This window comes from Cyprinus carpio, chromosome A2, assembly GCF_018340385.1.
Source record: "Cyprinus carpio isolate SPL01 chromosome A2, ASM1834038v1, whole genome shotgun sequence".
NCBI lineage: Eukaryota > Metazoa > Chordata > Actinopteri > Cypriniformes > Cyprinidae > Cyprinus > Cyprinus carpio.
The window spans coordinates 26,080,546-26,099,368 of record NC_056573.1 but is presented as its reverse complement, the minus strand read 5'-3'; the positions used below and the strand labels follow the sequence as shown (position 1 = coordinate 26,099,368).

Below are 18,823 nucleotides of genomic sequence, written 5' to 3'. Positions count from 1 at the left end.
TAATCATGTGCTTTATTTGAAGTCAATAAACTCCCATCTCACGTTTCATCCAGATACAGTTTCCTTTTTTCCCCATTTTCATGTTGCTGAAAAAGTTCTGCACACATAAGGTAATGAAAACGTTTCATGTCAAACATTATTTTTCATTCATGCTACATTGTCTTTAATGCATAGTTCAGAGATGGACTCAAAACAATATTCAGTGTCCTCTTCGAGCATCAGCACAACATGATCCGTCGGCGTGGAGCTCACATTGATAGTCATATCAATCATACAGTATATATGACCCAATTGTAAATCTACAGCCTAGTGGAGACTCCAGCGGTACATCTGTGAGACCCCGATCCATAGAAAGCTCGTTCCTGAGTATGGCTGCCAAAGGAGTATGAAAAAAATGGATTTCATGTCCTTTACCCCACCTGTCATATTGCTCAAATAAATACAAGTACGTAGTACAAATATGAATCAGATTCTTCCCCAAGTACAAACCACTTTCAGTCCTGGTGATGCATATTAACAGTAATAACTCTACTGTAATGATCTGCAAATCTCTCATGCCTTCAAGGATCTGTTAATAACTAACATTCATTATTTACTTTCACCACAAGTCAGATGTTTAACTACATAATCATTCATGAAACATGAGCAGAACTAACCTATTCTGTTTGTGTTGCATGAATGAAGAAACATTTGCAAAACCATTTTACGATGTTGTTGCATTGTGAAAATCTAACAATGCTTTAGCAAACAGTTGATTTTGCTCATATTCCATGAATTCTGTGTATTTCCGAATGCATTTCTGTTTAAATCATCCATAAAATCCTTTAGATTTATGAAGTAACACATTAAAAATTAATTTTTAACACATTTCTGTGTAAATAATCCATAAAAAAAATTGTTTTTATGAAGAAATGTATACAGAAACAAATAATTTTTTCTGTATAAATAATAAATAAATTCATTTGAATTTATGAAGAAACATTCAAAAATCTGTTCTGAACAAATTTCCATTTAAATTATTCATAAAATCATTAGAATTTACAAAGAAATGTAGACAGAAACACATTAAAATTAGTGTCATATAGTATAATTAGTGTTATTAATTAATTTCCGTGGAAATAATCCACAAAATCGTGGATTTATGAAGAAATGTATACAGAAACAAAATCAATCTGAACAAATATCGGTATAAAAAATTAATTTGCATTTATGAAGAAACATTTAAAAATCCGTTCTGAACAAATTTCCAATTAAATTATTCATAAAATCATTAGAATTTACAAAGAAATGTAGACAGAAACAAATTAAAATTAGTTTTTGAACTTATTTCTGTGGAAATGACTTAAAATGACGGGTTTGTGAAGAAACATTCAAAAATCTTTTAGAACATTTAATGTATAAATAATTAAAATCATTTGGATTCATGAAGAAACTTTTAAAATTCATTCTGAACCAATTTCTGTGCAATTTGTTCATAAAATCACTTGGATTTGTGAAGAAATACACAGAAATTTGTGTAAATTACTCATGAAATCATTTGGATTTACAAAGAAATGTGCACTGAAACACATGAATTCTCTCTGTTTAACAAACGAGTTGAAACGGATAAATCATTCATTGTAATGTGAAAACAATCTCCCATTAGTTATGAAAAGTCATTATACTTATAAAACACCAAACATACTTTTCACGTCCCAAATCTGTGTTCATAAATTACAGATGTTTGTTGCGTACGTTCCTCTTCACACTTTTGAAGAAAAAAAGGTTGCTTTCCCATTGTCGTAAAACGATCCGAATGTATTCCTGAGAAAAGTAGTGGATCATGATTCATCTAGTTGATTGTACAAATGAAATAAGGCAAATAGAGACAGTCACGTAATTCACAGCGCCACCTACAGGGCTTTGGTTCTGCTTCCTGCAAAACCCGTTTCGCCTTCAGAATTCAGAGAGGCATTGCAAATCAAGCCCAAGTCTAAAGTAGCTTGAGTATTTCTCGTCTACGTCCATCACGTCGCATGCACTCCCAAAGACGAGAGTCGTATCAAAGTGGTGCATGCCTGGAAGCCCTAAAGTTCACTTATCAAGCCCTTAAAAACACTAGCAAGTGTATTACACGAGTGCTAACGTTTCATCAGTTAGCATGAAGAACAATCGGTTCAATCCAACCGGTGCAATTCCCGCTTTGTGCTTCTCGTGCTTCGTTTGGAGTTCCTCCGAAGGTCAGCGTCCTCATCCTCACTCACTCTTCTCTCTGGTCCACTTGATCATGGTTTCTGGAGAGCGGTAGAGGAAGATGAGTTTGGCGTACAGGTCTTCCTCCAAGTCCAGTTCTCCTGTTTCTCGGACCAGGAAGATGTCGGTGCAGAGCTTGAGGATCCGGTCCACGTGAGGCAGCTCTTCGAACATGATGGTGTGCGAGATCCCGCTGAAGAATTCACGCACAAACTTCCCGATAACCAGAACCACCGACATGTACAGACCCATGATCCTGTGCACATGCAGGTTCACATGTTTAACTTGGCACAATGCACATGATTTAGATACGGTTTAATCCTGTCAAATCAGATCTTCATTTGGGTTATGTGGATTTCAGTTGGGATGTACAACATTATGACCATTTCTATAGATGCTCATTTCCACCATGGAATAAAAAAAAGTAATTGCAACTTCTCAAAATTCTGATTTAAAAGAAACCCTCAGAACTGCAAGGAGAATGTAATTGCAAGATATAATTATGAGATTCAGAATAGATTTAGAATTAAAAAACTGCAATTTTTTTTTTTCATGCAATTACAAATTTATATCTCACAATTCCAAGAAAAAAGTCAGAATTGCAAGATAAAGAGTTGCAATTACCTACCTTATTTTTTAGTCCACGGCAGAGAATTTTTTTTTTTCTCAGAGCGGCATGAAAAAAAAAAGTCCAAATTGTGAGATAAAAAGGTTTTTTTTATTATTATTATTCTGTGGTGGAATCAGGCTTCTCTTAAATTATTATTATTATTTTTTTAATCCATCATATCAGTAAATATTGTAAACTAATGCCTAGATTGGTGAGAATTTTTTATGCTATGCTCACTGAGGCTGCATTTATTTGATAATAAATACAGTAAAAACAGTAATGTTTTGAAATATTATTACAATTTAAAATAACTTGTTTCTATTTGAATATATTGTAAAATGTAATTTATTCCTGTGATGCGCAGACTGTATTTCCAGTCTTCAGTGTCACATGATCTTCAGAAATCATTCTAATATGCTGATTTGCTGCTCAAGAAACATTTATGATTATTAAAAATGTTGAAAACCGCTGTGCTGATTAATATTTTTGTGGAAACTGATTTTTTCAGGATTCCTTGATATATACAAAGTTAAACACAACAGCATTTATTTGAATCTTTTGCAACATTATAAATGTCTTTACTGTCACTTTTGAACAATTTAACAATTTAAACTTGCTGAATAAACACAGTGATTTCTAAATAAAATTCTTAGCAATCCCAAACTTTTGAAAGGCATTGCATCATAAATTTAAATTTGGGTGCATCCCTGTACTGAATTTAACTTTAACTATAAATTTGGTTAAAAAAAATGTATTCTTAAACAGACGACACTCTGTATATCTCTTTAATGTTAGTGATGTGAGTTTTAGTTGTAACCCGTCATGAGAAGCATATCAGAATCCCCGCCCATAGTGAAGTCTCATTGGTCAAAAATCCACCTCCTCTTAACTATAAATAAAACATTAAATATGTTCTGATTGGATGCACAGTTTTGTTTTTTTAGTTTGGGAAGGAACATAAATTTAGATTATGATTATTTTGTTTCACTTAACTATCAAATAGCCAGAAAGAAAGGACTGGGAGGACTGACTTGGTCACTGAAGATATAGAGCTCCAGACCAGATTCGCTTGCATCCCTCACAGATAACGGCCCTGCTTCTGTCTGATTCACGGTCCACCACTCCTGGATGCTCTCATTGGATTGCTTATTGCTGTCATTGGATTTATGTAAAGACAGTGTGATGTTCATGTATTTTTTATCTAGAGAGGACACAGAAGAGTGAAGAGAAACAGGCCTGTTGATGATGGCTGTAGAAACACATAGGAAATGTAGCAAATGCATAAATATGCCTGGTGGAGAGCTGGTGTTTTACCACTTTTGTAGAGCTGCACAATAGGCTTGGCATTGGAGTCGCTTGGTGCTCTGATGTATCTTGGAAAAATGTTTGTGATGACCCTTAATAAAAAACACCATTACAATTTACCATTCAGCCGAATGTCTTTTTAGTGGTAAAAAAGTAAGGAAAAATATGTCTGTGTTTGAAGCTTAAACTCACACTTCTTTGAGCTTGGTTCCATTCAGTAGACTTTTTAGCTTAGTTCTCGTGGGTTTGTCCAAGTCAATGGAGTGTTTCCCTATCGCAGTTTCAGCTTTGGCACCTAAACTGAGGTTTCTATTGTACAAACACAGCAAATGAAACCAAACAGAAATGTATTAATTTACTTCATTAATGAAAACCTCAGTGTATGTCGTTAACATCTTTGTCCTGACCAGAGCGGCACATAATTCATATCAATGCCATTACACGCAGAACAAATTCTCATGAGGTGATACCAGAGTGATGACTGTATGAAACATGTCTGGGTCACACAAAAGAAATTAGCCTACTTTTGTAAATTACTATTACTGTACCGTGACAAAATTATTCTCTTTTTTGAATTTGTTGGATTAAGAGTCATTTATGAAAAAAATCGAAAAATGTTGTCTATAAATGTTATTAACTGTATTCATTTGTATTATATTTTTAAAAATAACTACAGAAAAAGTAGGCCATCCAAGATTTTTAGTTGAAGCTTGGTGATTAATATAATGCAAGTCAGTGGCTAGCAGCACTTTGAGAGTCAAAAACAGCATATCAGGGAACACAAAATTAATACCCGTGGCTCTTGACGATACATTGAGGTCTAATGAAGTGAAATGATTTACATGATTAATTCAGAGCCTCAGGCAAACGGGGAAATCTGATTCTTTCAGACAGTTTGTTTCAATGAACTGGTTCAATTCACTAGTGTGTTTACATAATATACGTCTGTTCAGATTTTTAGAAGATTCGCATCTTTAGAAGATTCTAAAGATGTGAATTATATAATTAAAGCACATAATAGTGATGTGAAGCGTGAATGCTTTACGTGTCTAAAGTATATAAAGTGAATAAACTGTTGTTCATAAGCTCACCTTTATACGTAAACACTGAGAAACCTTAAAGACATTTGCCCCTTCATTCAAGTGTTTGGTTCACTCACGCGAACTGATTCCTCAGTTCAGTGACTGTTGGAGGAATTGAAGCGCTGAATGATTCATTCATCACAGGATCAGATATTTCCAGTCGGAGTGACTGTCAGGCGTCTGAAAGTTAGTTTTGATTGAGTAACCTGTAGATCTGTGCTGCTCGAGCCGTGAACGGATTCAGACGATTCAGTCTGCTAGAACCGGTTCAAAAGAATGATTCGTTCGCCAGAGGCTCTGGATTACAGGTAATAATGCTGTAAATAATGTTCAGTTTCTTGCACAAACCAATCGTTTTGCTTCATAAGACCTCTATATATTGTCAGGAGCCACAGGTATTAATTTTAATTCTCAAAGACAGACAGTCGCTGACTTGCACTTTATGAATCAGCTAAAAATCTTATTTTTCTGTTCTACTGAAGAACAACATCAGCACATTTCCAGTGAACCATCCCTTGAATATGATATCTAGTAAAATATAATAACATTTTTGGATCTCAGGATGAAATCTGATCTGACGACAGCATTTTTGGATTTTTTTATTTTACCCATCAGCCCCTAGCAGACCAGGTTCTTCTGAGGGTTCTTTTTAGGACTGTGTGTTGGTGTGTTTTTTGATTTTATGTTTGTATTTACCTGTTTATGGTGAGGGTGAATGTCTCGTTTGTGTCATTGAGCATATTAATGAGGTTCTTCCTGCTCGGGGGGCTGATGGTCCAGAGCGAGTTGGAACTTCCTTCTAGTTCTGCTATTGTCAAATCCTCACAATTATAAGACTCCAGGAACAGCATGGCACTCTGCAGGAGACACAAGCATCTTTAGCTCTATTTAGAAACAATCCGGGATGCACAATTTATCAGTATCAGGCAATATTAGCTTGTTGCATTGGTTTGACAATAAAGCACATCAGATATATCTGAAATCATTTCTATATATCGGTGCATTACTAGAAAAGTATATACAGAGGAGCCACTGTGATCCGAACAGACGCTTAGTTCCTTACTGCATCAGTGTGGTGCTTTTTTAACTTTTCAAACTCCCTGGAAGAGATGTGTTTCAGATGGTTCTGCTGGGCGCTCATCGTGAAGATCGGCTGAAAACAGAATAAAACAAACACAAGAACAGAAAAAAAGGCCGCAATGTTAATTATCAAATGGTGAGCAACCCGAGATTTGAACAAAAACATCAGATCACCTAGACAGCATTGAGATTAAATGGAGAACAAATAGAGATTTTATATAAGTCTCTAGCTTCTCAGATGTTTCTCCTGAGACAAAAGACTGAAATAAAAAATTACAGCTAAATAGAAAATATTGCAAAAACACTGCAAAAAACAAGAACTAACAGAACTTGAGATAACATATAATTACTAAAGTTTAAACTTAAATAAAAAATGAAAACCAAACAAAAATAATAACTTATAATAATGCAAAAAACAATAACTAATAAAACTGATATAATATAAAATTACTAAAACTTAAACTAAATTAACATGAAAAATGAACACAAAAATAATAAATTCTAATAATAATAATCATAATAATAATAAATGATAATACATTATATTAATAAAAATACTTTAAAAATGACAAAAAAATAAAATGACTAAAACTAAAAAAAAAAAAAAAAAAAAAAAAAAAAAAAAACTTATTCAATAAGCACTGTAACAGTAAATGAACAATACTAAATTAACACCTCAATATGAACTAAAAAATTTCTCATCAACTGATCTGAAGCACTTTCCACACTCATTTTATAGCTGTATAATCTTACTGGATGACTCATTTGTGATTATTTTGATTTCTACAAATGTCTTTTAGGAGAAACACCTGAGACAGAATTGATAGCAATCAAATGTTCATTGGTTTTGAAAGAACATGAAAACTGGTCGAAATCTGAAATGAGCGTGCAAATGAGCAGCACAGTGTCTTAAATGTGACGTGCACCTGAAGTCCTCCCAGCGTGAGTGTGACGGACACGTCCAGCGGAGTGTTGACCACTCCTGCCACAGATTTGATCAGAGACATGAAGAGCAGCGGGAACCAAACGATGCAGATCAGGAGCATCACGATCATGCCGCCCATTCCATACTTCACAACCTTCTTCTTCTTCTGCCCGCGTGGCTGAGGGTAACGCTGTCACATGACACACACAGATGCTTAGGATGCTGCCTTAAGAGGAAGCGGTTTATGTAGACTGTGTTATTTCTCACTCTCTTACCTTCTCAGACTCCCTCCAGCATTTGAGGATGAAGATGTGAGCGTAGATGTCCTCCACACAGATCCAGCTAGACAAGCTGAGCGTCGTGTCCGTCCAAACCCAGTCCATCACCGCACGCAACTCCGTCAGGAACGGGATCAGACGGAACCTGGGACACACAACACACACTAAGCAGGTGTATAGAAACCGACTTGATTAGCTTTAATTTTCTTTTACTTATAGAATTAGTGGTTGACCAATATATCAGCTGATATTTGGCATTTTTTAATTATCAGCATTGTTGATAGTTTTTATGTTTGGGTTATGTATCAGAAGTGGGACTTTTTCTTAGAGAATAACTGGGATTTTAATTTTTTTTTTTTTTTTTACAATAAATGGGACTTTTATTTTGACAGTGATAAGAATGTCAGCACCCGTGCTCCCATTGTCTGTCTACATTAGATTATTAAAAAAAATTAATTATTAAAAACATAACCTCCATTTAAATATATATATAATACCTTTAATATATATATATATATATATATATATATATATATATATATATAATACCTTTTTAATTTTTAAACAATTTCTTTATTTGTAAAAAAAAAAAAAAATACTATAATAGGATTACAGAATCAAGAAGTTGCCATCTTAATAAAATCTGTTAATTTTACTGATTTTTTTTCATTTAAGTTCATTTTTTTTTCAGATAATTAATTTTAAAATGCTTTATTTCTAATTTAGTATATATTATGTAAAATAAATATAAAGAAACTGTCATCCATGTGTTTTTACTATCTTTAATTGACATAGTCTGAAATCATATACATCAGCTTAATATCCGCCACTGACCACCCTGCTCTCTAAGATATCAGACATGAATATACATGCAACACCGCCCTAGATACTGCTGTTGAACAGGTTTCTCACCCCTGGAAGAGGAAGAGGTTGACGTAGTTGTAGCTCTTGGTGAGGAAGTTTCCCAGTATGCGAGTCGGATATCCACAGCGGATCTGATACGCTGACAGGCCGAAGTAAATGCATTTGACAAAGTACCACAGCTGAGCGATAGTGTTCTGACTGAAACGCCTGCACAGAGGAGATCAAACACGTCAGGACATTCCTCTCTGCATCATTTCTTCTAACAGAATGTCTTAAAGGGGTCATGACATGGGTTTTATTATGTTTTCTTTTGTGTGATTTTATTATTTTTATATTTTTTTTGGTTTTGGAACGTTAAAAATTCGGTGATTTATGACCTTTTTCCACCCCGTGTCTCATCTCTGACTCAAACAGTCAGTTTTGGGGGGTTATATGCCAGAAGATCAAGGCAAATTTGGTTTCTCACGTCATTACCCCTTTAAGGTTTTCCTGTCTTATTAAGGTTTTTCAGTTTTATTTTTTCTGGATTACGTTGCTTAAATACATTTTTAGTAAACAAAGAGATGGTCTAAATTGAAATCATGAAACTTTAAGTTTTAACAAAAAGTTACATTTGTAGGACCCTATGAAATCTATTTTATTTTTTTCTCAAATTCTGTTTGTTTCCCCCCCACACACACCCCCTCTCCCCTCAAATTTCATGATTCATTTTTCTGGATTCTGGTTTAAATTATTTTAATGAATTTATTCAACTTTTCATATGGCCCTATAAAATGTTTATTTATTTTTTTCAGAATTTTCAGAAATTCTGTTTTCTCTGTTTATATAGATATATAGATAGATAGATTCTCACTAAAATGCCATTTTGTTATATAATAACATTATAATAAATATAATTTCAAAACAATCCTGAATGAATGATTTTAATTCAAATTCTGCATGCTGTTTGTCGCCTCAACTTAAACTGAGAAGTGAAGTTCCCAGTGTTCTTCTACCTCTCTGTGATTCCTGGTAGGATGAAAAACATCCAGAAATGGATGCCGAACACCAGGACGACCTGGAAAATCACTTTTCCCATCACTGTCTTGCGGAGGTACAGGGCGCGATCCACCACCATCGTGCCGAACTGGATGAGCACCATGACCAGGAACGGCCCGGGAACCTGGTCTTCTGACAGCGAGGATGTGATATCAGCACCACCCTGATGTTTCTGTGAGCCACAACACACAGCCATGGAAAGTCATTTTCAGAGTCAATTTAGAAGAGAAAAAGGCAGATCTGATCTGAAACCTTTCTGTCTTGTAGCAAGCACTGTGTTTAATTTTTAAGTAAATAATTCTTTTTTTTTATCGTCACTCTTTATAATTCCAGATACTTTTCAAATTTATACCAAATGATGCAGAGGAGCCAAAGACAATAATTATAATATAGGGTGTGTGTTATAGAAATATAGAGGTGTAAGTGTGTCACGGCGTTGTACTCAGGATGGATCAGGTTATAGAAGAACTGACGGATGGGCTGATAGAACTCAACCAACCTGAAGACAGAAGATACACAGAGACTAAAGAGACAGACTAATACAATATATTAAACATAGGATAAAGAATGAAAGAGTGCACATCAATCAGCCAAAACAGTCAGCAAGAAATGGCATTCATAACCCTTCTGTACTCTGTTCGGTGAGAGAAAAACATACATAGGATGGGACTTGAATTTATCCATTATCCAACTGACTGGATCCTTTAAATTGTAGGGTGCTATTGAATTCAAAAATTCAGTTTTAGTTTTCCCAAATTCCATGTTTCCCATTTCAATTTTGGATTCTGTTTAAATACTTTTTTATTAAATTATATAAGCAAAAGGCATGTCTAATCAACTGAATTCATAAAATTGTAGCAATTTAATAATTTATTAAAATGATAACAGTAATACTGTCATAAGAAATATTTTTATTCAAAAATCTGTTGTCAATTGTAATTTTCTGGATTCTGTGTTTTATGATTTAATGCAAATGTATCATCAAAACATATGAATAAAACTTTAACAATTTAACATTTTAAAAAATTCTTATAATTTTTTTGGAAAACAGTGCTCCACAACAGAGATTTACTCTTTAAAATTAAAACACGGACCAAATTTTTTTTTTTATATTTCTTAAAAATAATGTTTAATATACTGCATTATTATTATTGTTATTATTCATTTGAAAAGTACATTCAGGTCATTTTGGTCATAATTAAATAATAAAAGTTAAATCAAGCTTTTATTTTGACGGGTTGTCATGAAGGCCTTTACGTTTTTGTGTGTATTTCACAATAGTTTTCTCAAATAAAATAGTGAAATGCATATATTGAGACGACAGATGAGTGTCATGCATGCTTCAGTATGTGTTGTAAATGCACGCAGAACATGCAAACCTCATATTTTGTGTTTTAATAATCACAGGCACTAATCCATATTGCGATCTCAGTAAGTTGTACAGCCCTACTTGTGATTTTTTCATCTAAAATTCTAACATTTTTATGACTGGATTCCATGATTCAGTCTGTGTTTTACACATTGTGGAAATAACAGGGCCCTAAAATTAGACTGTGATATTACTGGTTAATATTATTTGTCTCCTCCCACACAGCTTTCATTGCATCCACAGAAAGGAGAAAATGCCTCAGAGGCAGAGAAAGATTAAACTTATTTAATATAAATTCATTATTTTGATACAAAATTATAAATATGATCATTTTTAAACTATAATTTTTTAATTATTATTTTTTTAATACATAAACATGATATATGATATATATATATATAGCTATATGGATATATATATATATATATATATATATATATAGATATATATATATATATATATATATATAAAAAATTAAATATTTTTTTTTAATCTTTCACAATAACATCTCTTTTCCCTAACACACTTACTTTTTAATCACATAAACCTTTACTTTGATGAGCTGCTCTCGGATCTTCTTCATGATCATTTCTTTCCGGCTCTTCTGTGGAACTTCTGGCTCTGTGGTGCTGTTTTCCCTGTGAATGCTGTTCCATGTGCTTGTGCTGCCTGTTAAAACAAACCAGCAACCAAACGTCACCATAGCAATGCTTAACCTCAGACTAACCCGACAAAATAGCAAAGAAAAAACGGTTAATTTCATCACTTGTCCACAATGATGATGCTAGATCAAGATGAGTCAGTACTAGTAGAACTGATGCATGAGTTTATCTATGCATGTGAATCTGAGGTCTGGGATGTTTGTGTTAAGACTCCTCACCGTGTTTGGAGCGCACAGAAGAGCGGCGGGACAGGTGAGATCCGCTAGTGCTCTGTTGCGGCAGGTGAGACCGATGCTCAGGGTAACGTATTTGCACGTGCACCTGGGACGAGTCCCCGGACATGCCGAGGTTCAGAGACTTGAGCGAGTACCATGGAAATCTCCTCTTCTCTTCCTCGGGTGGAATCACCACTGCCACCTTCCCCTCGTCCACAGACTCATCCTGACTAAGACACTCATCCTTATGGGACGCTTTAGGGTCGTCTTCATCCCAGAGTCCGTGACACTGAGCCCACGATAGAGAGAGAACGCAGGTGCATTAATGAAGGAGAACAAACTTTAAGGTATTGCTAGATTGATTCATCCGAGAACATTTATTGCCTGCTTAAGTTGTAAAGTAAATAAAAGGCACTTTCTGCAAACAGGATAAAAAATGATATACCATTACATTAATAAGCAATAAAAATAAATAAACTAAAAACACAAAATCAGGGCTTTAAACTAGATACTGCAGGGCTGCAAAATAATAGCAAACCTCTTCTTAAATAAATCTAAAATGCTCATATATATTTAACAAGCAACACTTTCTGAAGGCTTGTTGGATTGCGTTTTAAAATCACACAAATCTTTACAAGCAGTGTTTATTACTTCATAAAATGAAAGGAGAAATATATAAATGTACTATTTTTTAATTTAATATAATATACAAATAATTTAATATAAATAAGAATTATAATTATTATTATTATATTAAGGGATATTTTTATAATATTTATTAATTATCATTATTTTTATATATATTTTATATATATTTTATATTATATATTTTTTTAATTATTATTATTATTTTTATTTTTTGTCTTTTTTTAATAATAATGTACATTGATGAATCTTTCACAGTAAGGAACATTTAGTAACTGTAGAAGTAAATAAAGTCCATTTAAATTCTTTTCACACACACGCTCATTTTTGAACATGTAAACCTTTGCTTTTGCTTTTAAGAATTAAAATGGACTTGATTTACTTCTGTAGTTACTAAATGTTCCTTATTGTCAAAGATGAGTCAGTGCAAAATTGTATGATTATAAAATGTATCATTTTTCTCCTCTCCATGTCTGAGATTGGTCTCGATTCTGCAGATATTACTAGGTATCCTGGTGAAAAGTGAAATGTCATGCTGAAGCTTTTCACTTGTGTTTGATTTTCTGCAATAATCTGAAACCTGAAGAGGAGAGAAACCTCAAACGCTAGGAATTGATTTTATTTATAATTTTTTTGGTTTTTTTAGATGTTATCAGTATTGTGGTTTCTTTTTTTTTTTTTATTGTTTTGTGGTTTATGTTTCCAGCTGAATCTTGGCTCTAAGCTTTCCTCTAAGCTGCTAAACGTCTCAAAACTAAAGCAGAAAACAAGCAAAGGAGCGGTTATTTATTCTGAACAAGAATTTGGAACACTACTTCAATTAGTGTGCAAATCTTAAAGCTCAAATAAATATGCAAAATATAATATAAAAATAAAATATACTTATTTAGATTTTAAATTTCTATGTATTCTGCATTTATTTTTGCATAACTCACAGCTAACAGGGAACATTTACTCAAAAGTTACAGAGAGCATTTGTTCAAGGTTATTTGGTTTTTAAGTACAAAAACATTATTTACATGATTCTTCAGAAATGTTGTAGTTGGACATCTAATGACGTCTTATGTATTTCAGATGTTACTATGTGTTTCGGAATGTTCAGAGAACATTCAAACATTCAAATGTAACGTTCCAAAAACGATCAAACAGAATGTTCCTTTAAACGTTGGCATAACTGAAAGAACAAAAACTTTTTCAAACTGGACGCTTTGAACATTCTTTTATAGCTATTTATGAACAGCTATTTCATAACTTCATGGGAACATCAGCAAACCGTTCTTAGAACATATTTGCATTAGTTGGGCTTTTTAAACAAAAAGCACAATTATACTTGAAAGTTGCTTTATTAGTGCTGCTCGATTTTCAATATCAAGCATCATCACTATTATGTGGCAAATGAAAGTACGAACCTTTAGTATGGATCGGTGGAAAAACAGCACCAGCAGCTGAACCAGGTCATAGTGCACGTATCCTTCTTTCTTCTCTGTGCCGATGATGTTGGGCGGATGGTACGGCTTCCCCTTGTTGACTTCCAGGTTCTGGTTGAATGGGAAAAAGCTGAACTGGAAGAAGTATTTGACGACGATGGTGACTGAGGAAATAAAAACACATTTATGAATTATTTATACACACATTTAAAGGAATAGTTCACCCCAAATTTAAATTAGCTGAAAATGTCCTAACCCTCAAGGCATCCAAGATCTAAATGGGTTTGTTTCTTCATCAGATTTGGAGAAATGTAGCATTGCATCAGTGTCTCACCAATGGATCCTCTGCAGTGAATGGGTGCCATCAGAATGAGAGTCCAAACAGCTGATAAAAACATCACAATAATCCACAAGTAATTCGCAACACTCCAGTCCATCAGTTAACGTCTCGTAAAGCAAACATTTCTCTCCTGATTCAGACAAGATGACTCCTTCACTGGAGAAAGCAATATTATAGATAAAGGACTCAAAGGTTTAAAGTTAAAATTGTCTTGATAGATTTGTTTCTTACAAACACACAGCTTTTGGCTTCTCAAGACATTAACTGATGGACTGGAGTGGTGTGGATTACTTGTGATGTTTTTATCAGCTGTTTGGACTCATTCTGACGGCACCCATTCACTGAAGAGGAATGGTACATTTCTCCAAATCTGTTCTGATGAAGCAACAAACTCATCTGCATCTCATCTCGGATTGCCTGCACAGAATCTGTGCCTACAGAATTCATTTCTACAGCATTTACCAAAAACAAACCCTGACCTCTGTGTACACGATGGCCGTCATCCAGAAGCGCTTGCTGGGCCGAGGAACGGAGAGCATCGCCCACAGGAAGATGAGGATGGGCAGCACCAGCGTCGCCATGGACGCTGAGATCATGTGGTTGAGGATGATGACCAGGAAACAGACCATCTCAGAGTGCGCCACCAGCAGGTTATAAAGAGCATAACACAGCTGGAGCCCGAGCGGCTGCGATTTATAGAAACTCTCAGAGTTCTCCAGCTCCTCATCATAGAACATTCTGGGAAACAACAAGAAAACAATCACATTAAATGACCGTATGTTGACAAATACATACCAACAATTCACACTTCTATTGTGCACTTGTTTTGCTGAGGAGTGAGGAGAAATGCATTCTTTAGTATTACCGGTGTTGTTATTACTAACTGAAACTAGGTAAAAGTATTAAAAACATTTTTTTAAATGAAATAAAGTTGAAATAATATTTAATATTATTACAGATATAGAGATATAGAGTTAAAGTCATATATAAAGTTAATATTTTAAGTAAAATGAGTAACTGAAATAAAAATAAATTAATAAAAATAAATATAAATAAATATATAACTTGGCTTAGCGAGTAAACAAAATACATTTCATTTAAAATACTAAAATTACTAACTGAAATAAAAGTAAATCTAAAGCTTAAATGAAAAAAGAAATGACAGATATTTTGGCATTTTTAAAACATTTAAAAATTAAATAGCACATAACAAAACTATTCACTGAGATCAAACTAAAACTTAAATATAAATTAAAACTATTTAGAAATATCTTTAAAAACAATAACTGAAAAAAGCACATGAAAAAAATTGCTAACTGTAATAAAACTAAGCCTAAATCACACACACACACACACACAAAAAAAAGCCAACTATTTTAAAATATCTTTAAAAACTAATCAAAAATGATAAAGGCACATAATAAAATGACTGAGATAAAACTAAAGCTTAAATAAAAATGAATTACAAGTATTTAGAAATATATATAAAAAAAGAATACAAATGAAAAAGTATAAATAAAAACTAAAACTTAAGATTTTACAAACAAAAAATAATAAAAATGACCAAAAACATAATAAAATGATTAAAAATGAAACTAAAAAGAAAAATGAAAATCTAAAAATAAAAAGCAAATTCAAAATATTAATAAAGACTATAATAGTATATAAATAATATTAAAAGAACGGTATGTAGTAAGAAATTATGTCAGTATTGGGATTTTTTTACCACATTCAACTCACTTGTTGAGCAGCAGTTCGCTGGCAGTCAGATCGGTGGTCATGGAGGGCATCAGAGGGTCGTCCAGATCAGATCTGCTGTCGGGCGTCATCAGCATCAGCCGTTTGTCACTGTCACTTTCGTCTGAGCTCACAGACAGATGGTCGAAGCTCACGGCTTTGCTGTAGCTGGGCGGCACGTCAGCGTCCGAGGTGTTGGGTGCGTCTGTGTCCGGGGTGAAAAGCTGCCCGCTGACCACGTCCATCTGCACGTTCTCTGGTCCTGATGATTCCCCTTCATCCTGTCGGATTGGCTGTTCACCGTCCTCATCTTCAGAAATGCACTGCTCTTCCTCTCGATGCTCCTCACAATCCAGCTGAGGAAACTGAACATCTTCAACTGCTTCCTCTGGATCCACCAAATCCCACTGGAGTTCCTCTTCTCCTGTCACTTCCTGTATCGCTTCCTCTGCCAGCTCATCCGTCACTTCCTGTATCGCTTCCTCTGCCAGCTCATCTGTCACTAATTGTGTCACTTCCTCTGCCAGCTCATTCATAGCTTCCTGTTTCACTTCTTCCTCTTTCACTTCTTCATGATCTGCTCCTTCAGGTTTGTCCTCAACAGTCTCTGCAGTTTCCTCTTCTTTCGCCTGCACCTGTTCTCTCTCGTCCTCGACCTCTTCTATGGTGTCGTCGGTTCCTTGCCGAGAGAAAAGTGTGACGGACTGAGTAACTTCACTGGAAACAAAACCACAAACAAGAAACAGCTGATGTATTATTATATCAATATTACAATTATTATTTTTATTATATTATAACAATATTACAATCACTGTAAACATATCAACATATGTAAAACATAACATACATACAGGTCCTTCTCAAAAAATTAGCATATTGTGATAAAAGTTCATTATTTTCCATAATGTAATGATAAAATTAAACTTTCTATATTTTAGATTCATTGCACACCAACTGAAATATTTCAGGTCTTTTATTGTTTTAATACTGATGATTTTGGCATACAGCTCATGAAAACCCAAAATTCCTATCTCAAAAAAATTAGCATATTTCATCCGACCAATAAAAGAAAAGTGTTTTTAATACAAAAAAAGTCAACCTTCAAATAATTATGTTCAGTATGCACTCAATACTTGGTCGGGAATCCTTTTTTGCAGAAATGACTGCTTCAATGCGGCGTGGTATGGAGGCAATCAGCCTGTGGCACTGCTGAGGTGTTATGGAGGCCCAGGATGCTTCGATTAGCGGCCCTTAAGCTCATCCAGAGTGTTGGGTCTTGCGTCTCTCAACTTTCTCTTCACAATATCCCACAGATTCTCTATGGGGTTCAGGTCAGGAGAGTTGGCAGGCCAATTGAGCACAGTAATACCATGGTCAGTAAACCATTTACCAGTGGTTTTTGGCACTGTGAGCAGGTGCCAGGTCGTGCTGAAAAACTAAATCTTCATCTCCATAAAGCTTTTCAGCAGATGGAAGCATGAAGTGCTCCAAAATCTCCTGATAGATAGCTGCATTGACCCTGCCCTTGATAATACACAGTGGACCAACACCAGCAGCTGACATGGCACCCCAGACCATCACTGACTGTGGGAACTTGACACTGGACTTCAGGCATTTTGGCATTTCCTTCTCCCCAGTCTTCCTCCAGACTCTGGCACCTTGATTTCCGAATGACATGCAAAATTTGCTTTCATCCGAAAAAAGTACTTTGGACCACTGAGCAACAGTCCAGTGCTGCTTCTCTGTAGCCCAGGTCAGGCGCTTCTGCCGCTGTTTCTGGTTCAAAAAGCACACGCCTGTGCACGGTGGCTCTGGATGTTTCTACTCCAGACTCAGTCCACTGCTTCCGCAGGTCCCCCAAGGTCTGGAATCGGTCCTTCTCCACAATCTTCCTCAGGGTCCGGTCACCTCTTCTCGTTGTGCAGCGTTTTTTGCCACACTTTTTCCTTCCCACAGACTTCCCACTGAGGTGCCTTGATACAGCACTCTGGGAACAGCCTATTCGTTCAGAAATTTCTTTCTGTGTCTTTACCCTCTCGCTTGAGGGTGTCAATGATGGCCTTCTGGAGAGCAGTCAGGTCGGCAGTCTTACCCATGATTGCGGTTTTGAGTAATGAACCAGGTTGGGAGTTTTTAAAAGCCTCAGGAATCTTTTGCAGGTGTTTAGAGTTAATTAGTTGATTCAGATGATTAGGTTAATAGCTCGTTTAGAGAACCTTTTCATGATATGCTAATTTTTTGAGATAGGAATTTTGGGTTTTCATGAGCTGTATGCCAAAATCATCAGTATTAAAACAATAAAAGACCTGAAATATTTCAGTTGGTGTGCAATGAATCTAAAATATATGACAGTTTAATTTTATCATTACATTATGGAAAATAATGAACTTTTATCACAATATGCTAATTTTTTGAGAAGGACCTGTATATAACAGTAACATCTTAAGATATTTTGACTATGAATAACAATTATATATATTTGTATTTGTATATTTACCACTAAAATATCATCCTTTTTTCAGGATTTATTAATTTCTAGAGGATAGATAAATGATTTTATTTATGCTACAATAATAAAAGATTATGCATTATATATGTATTATTATAATAATAATACACGTACTGTATTGTTTTATATTTATATTAACACTATTATTATTATTATTATTATTATTATTATTATTATTATTATTATAGCTGTTGTTGTTACTATTAATTATGTTATTTTTTTTATTTTTTTTTTTTTGGTTGTATTTATATTAATAATAATGTTTTTTATTTTGTTTTTATTAAATTACATTAATTTTAATAATACATTTCATTAGTTTCTGCATGAGTGCTCAACCAATGAGTTCCGCAAGGACCGCCTCCCTCATTTCCATGTTGCACACGGAAAAGTAAAAAGAAATAAATTAATAAATAAATCTGAAAATAATTACATGTGCGAATAAATAAATATAATAAAATAAACGCATGAATAAATACATTAAAAAAATAAATAAATACATTAATAA

The 18,823-nt window shown here is 34.3% G+C and overlaps 1 protein-coding gene across 1 annotated transcript in view; it reads right to left on the bottom strand.

Annotated features, from left to right (window-relative positions):
- Positions 1 to 1,060: 1,060 nt before the first annotated feature.
- Positions 1,061 to 18,823, bottom strand: part of LOC109108950 (piezo-type mechanosensitive ion channel component 2) — a 93,141-nt gene continuing 75,378 nt past the window's right edge. Inside the window, 17 exon segments of the mRNA XM_042712750.1 lie at positions 1,061 to 2,488; positions 3,836 to 4,043; positions 4,157 to 4,239; positions 4,340 to 4,456; positions 5,926 to 6,086; positions 6,293 to 6,382; positions 7,236 to 7,424; positions 7,510 to 7,657; positions 8,425 to 8,583; positions 9,372 to 9,587; positions 9,766 to 9,840; positions 9,842 to 9,913; positions 11,314 to 11,452; positions 11,664 to 11,949; positions 13,715 to 13,896; positions 14,542 to 14,810; positions 15,813 to 16,526. Of these exon segments, the coding sequence (XP_042568684.1) occupies positions 2,236 to 2,488; positions 3,836 to 4,043; positions 4,157 to 4,239; positions 4,340 to 4,456; positions 5,926 to 6,086; positions 6,293 to 6,382; positions 7,236 to 7,424; positions 7,510 to 7,657; positions 8,425 to 8,583; positions 9,372 to 9,587; positions 9,766 to 9,840; positions 9,842 to 9,913; positions 11,314 to 11,452; positions 11,664 to 11,949; positions 13,715 to 13,896; positions 14,542 to 14,810; positions 15,813 to 16,526 (3,361 nt within the window). The 3' untranslated portion in view covers positions 1,061 to 2,235.